At 29.9% G+C, this 7,859-nt stretch overlaps 1 protein-coding gene across 1 annotated transcript; it reads left to right on the plus strand.

Annotated features, from left to right (window-relative positions):
- The first annotated feature begins 1,708 nt into the window (after window positions 1-1,708).
- LOC111881480 (heat shock 70 kDa protein 3) lies at window positions 1,709-6,612 on the plus strand. The gene is made up of 4 exons (XM_023877868.3): window positions 1,709-1,766; window positions 2,038-2,084; window positions 4,497-4,725; window positions 4,821-6,612. Exons 3-4 carry the CDS (start codon window positions 4,515-4,517, stop codon window positions 6,461-6,463), a joined length of 1,854 nt encoding a protein of 617 aa, XP_023733636.1. The 5' UTR covers window positions 1,709-1,766; window positions 2,038-2,084; window positions 4,497-4,514; the 3' UTR covers window positions 6,464-6,612.
- Window positions 6,613-7,859: the final 1,247 nt, after the last annotated feature.

The raw sequence follows: 7,859 nt of genomic DNA on the forward strand, positions 1-7,859 counted from the left end.
ATATATATATATATATATATAATACTTAAACCTAAAAATGTATAAGGAAATACTGAGGTATCTATCTTTTTTTTTACTTTATAAAACTAAAAGTTGCTACTTTCATATAAAATTGCTGAATAATAAAATAAAAACGAATATATATATATATATATATATATATATATATATATATATATATATATATATATATATATATATAATGTGTAGTTGTGTAAAAAAATGTGAGTGATTTATTTATGTATATTAAATATAAGTAACGTGTGTGTGATTTAAATATATGTAATATATTAAGAGGTATCTTGTGTAAAAGTAAAACCGTAAAGGAATTGGAAGTATATTTGAGGAATATGAAAGCATTTTTAGGCATCCCGTATCGACGGAGAGAAAGAGTTAAAAGTAATATGGAGTCGAAAAATGAGCCTTATGAGTGCTTGCAATAATATAAAAAAATCTCATTCCACTCTTTTGGCTCTTATAATCCGGTTGCTCCCTTGAGGTGTATATTAGAAAACCAAAATTTTGATCAATAAACCGGTTTTATTTCTAGTTCAACCACTCTGGATTTTCCCGGTTTTTAACAAAACCAATGGTTTTTAGCAGTTTTGCTTACAAGCGGTTTTTGGGTGTTAATAAACCGGTAACCTGACCGGTTTCTGGTTAAACCGGTTCAACCGGCTGGTCCGGCCCGTTTTTCAAAACACCGCTATAATCATTTTTTAGAATGAATTACACAAATAACCCGTAAGGTGTAAAATATTTATATCCACCACATATTTAAGATTCTTTTTTTCCTCTATCTATATTGCTTCGCCGGAAACGACCACCATCGCCAAAAACCGTCTTCGCCGCCGCCATTTACGCCGGAAACTTGCAAAACCAACCCCACTGCACCCCTTTAGTGTGTTTTTACCGTTTTTCATTTTATGTCTCCACCTACAATTAAGAGTTCATGGGCTTGTAATCTCAATGGAGCTTCCAAGAATTACAACCGTTTTCACGCTTTTAATTTTATGTCTCCACCTATTTTAGAATGCATAAACTGCACACATAAAAACTACCATTCTTGGTTCCTGCCAACGCCCCTACTACCCTGCTATCTCCTGTGAAACCTCCGAGACCATTTACCAAACAACACCCCTAGTTTTGTTTCTTCTTCTAGTCTCTTGCTAATTGAAGTTTTATTTCATATATTTTTTGTGGGTTAAAAAAATTAAATAATTAAGTTTTTATGCTTACACAATAAAAAAAGACTATAGCTTTTAATATTGGTTAAATTAAACCCACAAATGACTAATCTCCACCAATAAATCATGCAAGACTTTTGTAACAACCGTCGTGCAAGTTAAGATATTATTGTCGCATTCTTCTTTCAGAATTAATTCGAAAAGAAAAATGTATGATCAATCAAGTGGGTATTAGAACAAATATTTTTGTAGCAGGTATGCAGTATTTATATATAGATGGGGGTATGGGGAAGACTGGATTCATACATTTATTTTGTAATTGGTATCATTTGACATTTGTTATATTATATAAATTATATTAAACTTAGTCGCATGTTCAAGTCTTATTAAAAGGGTATAAGAAAGCACGGATGGTAATTTCCACCAAGTAATTTAATGCACTAAAATATTATGAGACGACTTCAAGACTTCAAAATTTTGGAGTAATCCAAATGGGAAATAAAATAATTTTGTAATTGGTATGTGTATATATAGATGAGGGTATGGGGAGGAGTAGATGCATACATTCATACATAAAAGGTAAGATTATAAAGTAGTCTTATTGATATTCTTTCGTGAATGTTTTATTTTGGGGTAATAACTGGCAAAGCAAATTTATCATTTGTTATCTGTAATTCTAGTCTCAAATTCGTCCTTAATACTTTGAAGTGAATTAGCTTAATAAAATTTCCTGATACGGTATTATATAATCAAATTGAATGATTTACATGCTTTATTTACATGTATGGTACATGAATTTTTACTATGTGAATTAACCTCATAAATGCTCGAATTTGTCCTCAATATACAGGTAAAAAGAAGATACACACGAACAAAAGCCCAATCACATAATAATCGGTTAGTCTTCAACTCGAATATATAGTAATATAGTTTTATGCTCTCTCTCTCTCTCCCTCCCTCCCTCCCTCCCTCCCTCCCTCCCTCTGCGGAGCTAGAAAATTTTATATTGAGGTACAAACATTATGAGTAAATATTCTATGTAGTTATCATATTCGAAGCATTAAAAAACATGATTTAATCTCTTTATCGCGGAGTACAATAACATATAACATTTTTAAAAATAAGTTTTTTTTATATATATAAAACAAATTTTTTGGGGTGCTGTAGTATCCCATGCCCCATGTGGCTCCGCCACACTCTCTCTCTCTCTCTCTCTCTCTCTCTCTCTCTCTATATATATATATATATATATATATATATATATATATATATATATATATATATATATATATATATATATATTAGGCGAATTCTCATGCCTTGTGTAGAAATGCCTATCTAGTTGAAATCTTACAAATATATGTTTTTTAAAATATAACAATAACATTATTGTTGAATTTGATATTATAAATTCAAATAAGTACAATTTAAGATTCTCAAAGAATTCCAACATTCATGAAAAATGCTTGAAAAAAATCCATATTTAAGTGTGAAGAATTCAAAAATTCTTCACGAATTAAAGGAGTATTGAAAAAAATTAAGCATTAGTTCAAGATTGAAGAATAAACTCAATTTGAAGATTTTAACACCACAATATTTTTAAACAACCGAAGAATTCCTGATGAGTTCAAGCATTTTTTTCAGCAGAATGCTTGATGAATTCCAGCCTCTTGAAGAAACCTTTTCCACTCTTACTTCTTCCTTTTTCCCATTATCTGTTTTTTGTGTGTTCGACATATATAATAACTATAATATAGGAGAAATCTTCCTTCCATTCCTTTCTCATTCTCCATTTCCTATTATAGGCGGTAGTTGGTTGGTACTCATATATGATGTGATAAGATTATTATATGTGTGTGACAAGAACCATCTTCCTGTATTTCTCCTCTTTGGCACTTATGTTCTTTCCTTAATAATTCCATGCTTCTCAACATTCTAAATCTCTTTCAACAACTTTCATGCTTTATTACTACATACGAAAGTCGCATTTATTTTCTTCGCCTCTTTGTTTCTTCCATATTTTCTTTAATAATTATTAATATGATATGTATTTGTTTTTCAAGAGTGCATATATGCACATTTTTTATTTTTTACATAAATTTCCAAATTAAGTCCATAATAATCAACTTAATGGTCTAAAAAGTCAAAATGTATTAGATGTATCAAAGTATTTTTTTAAGTTCTTGGGTTTTCATTAATCTTGGACTTTTCAACATATTTCAATCATATATATATATATATATATATATATATATATATATATATATATATATATATATATATATATATATATATATGTATGGTTATGTTAATGTGAGACGCCTAATTTTGTGAGACCGTCAAACACGTTTTTTAATTTTTTTTATTTTTATTTATTTTTATTTTTTTTAGTTAATTCAAGTTCCGAAAATAATATTTAAAAAAAGAATTTTTGGATTTTTCCATTTATTTTGCATTTTAAAATTATTTTTTAGAATATGTACAATATAATATTCTATTACAATATTTCACGTATTTTTAAAAAAAAAACAGGATTTTTTTTTATTTTTATTTTTAGTTAAATCACGTTCCGAAAATAATATTTAGAAAAAGAATTTTTGGATTTTTCCATTTATTTTGCAATTTAAAATTATTTTTAAATTTGATCTCACGATCTCATTAAATTAGAATGGTTTCAAATGAACCTGAACCTATATATATATATATATATATATATATATATATATATATATATATATATATATATATATATATATATATATATATATATATATATATATATATATAGAAACGTACACTATTAGATAAACAGAAATGCAATGGATAGAGTAATGGCTTAATAATACAAATTAAAGTAGAAACTTTGATAGAAAATATGTGATTATCTATGAGCCATGTGCATGGATAGTTGAAGAAAAGATCATGATATTGAATTTGAACAACACATGGCTATTTTTACACATGAATTTTGGCTGCCACTAGAAAAAGTCAAAATTGTAGTGTAATGTGTGGGCATTTCTCATACACTAGTTTGAGGCCTTTCGTAAATTTTAAACTAAAAAAATGTTGTTTAATTAAATTATGCATATAAATTGTTAAATTAAATAACATTTATCTAAGAATGTAAAATAAATAACTTCTACAAATCGAAAAAATAAAAACTCAAAGAACCACCCATATATTTGTTTGAAAATATTGTTTGTTTACCATTCTTTTAGAAAGGTAGTTAATTTACACAAATGCATATAGTTTTGAAAAGTTAAATGAACATAATTATCAAAACTAATAAGCATTATGTTTCAAATGCAGGTTTTACCTAAAACAATCATGTATAGAAAAATTGGTGCGGCTATTGGTATTGACCTCGGAACAACATATTCTTGTGTGGGTGTTTGGCAAAATGACCAAGTTGAGATCATATCCAATGATCAAGGAAATAGGACTATGCCATCTTGTGTTGCTTTCACGAATGGCGGGCGTCTAATAGGTGAAGGTGCAAAGAACCAGATTACTATGAACCCCACCAACACCATTTATGGTTTGCATTTAATTCATCGATCTTTTGTTTTATGCTCTTAGAATTCATAAAATTGTTATCCGTCATTGATTAACATAAACTTAGTGGATTTTTAGATGCAAAAAGATTGATTGGAAGGAGATTCAATGATACCAAACTTCAGGAAGACATCAAGTTATGGCCTTTCAAAGTCATAAAAGGTACTAGCGACATTCCGATGATTGTAGTTTCACACAATGGTGAAGATAAGGAGTTTTCTGCAGAGGAGATTTCATCTATGGTTCTTATTAAATTGAAAGAAGCTGCAGAGAAATTCCTTGGTAAAACTGTACGTGACGCAGTCATCACAGTACCAGCTTATTTTGATGATTCCCAACGCCAAGCAACAAAGGATGCTGGTCATGTTGCTGGACTTAATGTTTTACAGATAATCAATGAGCCAACCTCAGCAGCAATTGCATATGGATTAGACATGAAAAATGATATAGCTCGTGACATAAATGTGCTCATCTTTGATTTAGGTGGTGGTACATTTGATGTCTCTCTTGTCACCATTGATAAGAAGGGTACGATAACAGTTAAGGCCGTTGCCGGTGACACTCACTTAGGTGGCCAGGACTTTGATAATGCAATGGTTGACTATTTTGTGGAACAATTCAAGAGAAAGCACAAGGCAGACATTAGTGCGAATAAAAAAGCACTATCTCGGTTGAGGGAAGCTTGTGAAAAAGCAAAAAGAGTTCTCTCTTCAATTATTGATACTACTATCGATATTGACAACTTGCATGATGGTGTTGATTTTTCTATGAGAATATCTCGTGCAAAGTTTGAAAAGCTTAATGAAGATTTCTTTAGTAATTGTATAAAGATGGTGGAGACGTGTTTAGCTGATGCAGAAATGAATAAAAAACAGATAGATGAGGTAGTATTAGTTGGTGGGTCAACCAGGATACCCAAGGTACAACAATTGTTAAAAGATTTCTTCCAAGGAAAAGAGCTTTCTAAGAAGATCCATGTTGATGAGGCAGTTGCATATGGTGCAACAGTTCTTGCTGCAAAGTTAACTGGCTATACCGGTAAAAGAGTTAGCAACCTAGTGTTGATAGATGTTGTGCCTTTGTCACTTGGTATAGAAATTTATGGTGGCTCTTTGTCTGTTTTAATTAAAAGAAATTCCCCAATACCAGTCAAGAAGGAAGGAATTTATGTTAATGTTCAGGATTACCAAGATACGTTACCTTTCAATGTCTATCAGGGTGAGAGAAGTATGGCCAAAGACAATAATTGGCTCGGAAAATTCGATGTTGCAATCCCACCTCTACCAAAGGGTTTGTCAAAGGTAAACGTGATCTTTGACATTGATGCTAATGGTATTTTAAATTGCTCGGGAGTGGAATTAACAACTAGCCTAAAAAAAGGGATTATGGTTACCAATTACAAGGACAGGCTTTCAACACGAAATATCGAAAAAATGCTAGATGATGCTCACAAATACAAATTACAAGACGAGGAGAACATGAAGAAGGTTTTTGTACGTAATGCATTGGAGGACTACATTTATGATGTGAAAAGCAAAATCAAGAAAATAGGAAACACTAGCAAGACGTTTACTAAGAAAGAACTGGAAATAATGGAAATTGCCATAGAAAAAGCAAGCGAAATTCTTAATGAAAGCCGGCTTGCGGGTTTTGATGAGTATCAAAAGGCGCTAAATCAGTTGGAAAAGGTATGCCTGCCAATCATTGCCCAACATGTTTAAACAACATTTTCTTAATTATGATGGAGAATTAGATGGAGTGTCATCTACTATAAAGTATGTTCTATAGTTTGTATTTTTCAATAAAAGTTTACATTTGAGTGTTGGATTGATTTTATGTGTGAGTAAAGAATCAAATGATTTTGATAATATTTCTAGTATATACAATCAATAAATATATTTCTCATTTTTGAAGTGTGTCCAGGATAAGAACTGTTGTCGATGATATTTAGCAAAAAAACCAGTGATGGAATTATCCCTAGGACAAGTAATCCCCATTGGCGCTTTTACTTTTAAAAAAGGAGCTACCAAAAACTTGTCATCAAATATGGTAAAAGAACATTGTTTATGAAACAACATGACAAGAATTTAGTTTGTCTTAATAGTAACAAAAAATTATGTCGTTATTTTATTGCGTTAATCCCTCACAAAAGTTTCATTGTTTTCATTTGTGAACATTGTATCGAAGGTTTGTTTCTATTTCTGCTAAAAGAATGTGCAAAACGTTTTTTCTTTTACTTCATTACCTTTCTTACACGTTTCAAATTTAGTAGCAAATATATAAAGAACATTAAAACTGATAGCTTTTAACATTACAACCCAAATAAAGTGCAATAATACAAACTACAATGCTCTTATAAAAGATAAATAAACTTCTCAAATGAAAAACTACAACTTGTAAGACAAAGTACAATGCCATATTTTAGTGTGTAATGTCCTAATAGAAACTAAAAATTACCAAACCAAGTTTTGTAAAGCTAATATTTCCAAAAGTGATGTACTTTTTTGCAAAGTAGATAAACTTTTGCTTGTGATGTTTAAATAAATAAGCACATCAGTCCATGGTCGATTAGCTAGTGAGAGCCTAATTTCATTTATAAAAATAGCCATTTGTAGGTCTCCTCGTCCTCTATATCACAAAACTTCAATATTATTAAATTGTCCCTCTTTAGATGCCTAACATAAAAACCTAAGTAAATAGGAAATGCATGATCATCCTTCTTGAGAAACAATGTGTGCAACCTAATCTTTTGAACATAGACGATAGAATAATAGCAAGAACAATGACTAGTGAGTAAATTTATTCTTATAAGAAAGGTTGATACGAAATAAATTGTAATAACTAATAATAGTAAGTATAATGCCATAATGGCAAAAAACTAAAATTACGATGGTATAATTGATAGTCAAATTAAAAAGAGTTCAGATTTTCAGTGTATAGTAACACCGTAGCTTAGATGTTGAAAGTATAATGACTTGATAAGTTAATATGATAGATTTTTAAATTATTATGACTTGATATGTTAGATTATGAAAATACAAATTAGAATTATTTAAAGGTTATAAACTTAATTCTTACTCTTAAGATGGTCTTGTGACATAGAGGTGTATCAAGGTT

Source organism: Lactuca sativa, chromosome 1 (assembly GCF_002870075.4).
Source record: "Lactuca sativa cultivar Salinas chromosome 1, Lsat_Salinas_v11, whole genome shotgun sequence".
Classification (NCBI taxonomy): Eukaryota; Viridiplantae; Streptophyta; class Magnoliopsida; order Asterales; family Asteraceae; genus Lactuca; species Lactuca sativa.

Coding starts and splice junctions, on each gene's coding strand:
- LOC111881480 (XM_023877868.3), top strand. CDS start 4,515: ATGTATAGAAAAATTGGTGCGGCTATTGGTATTGACCTCGGAACAACA. Junction 4,726..4,820: donor CCCCACCAACACCATTTATG/GTTTGCATTTAA, acceptor GTGGATTTTTAG/ATGCAAAAAGATTGATTGGA.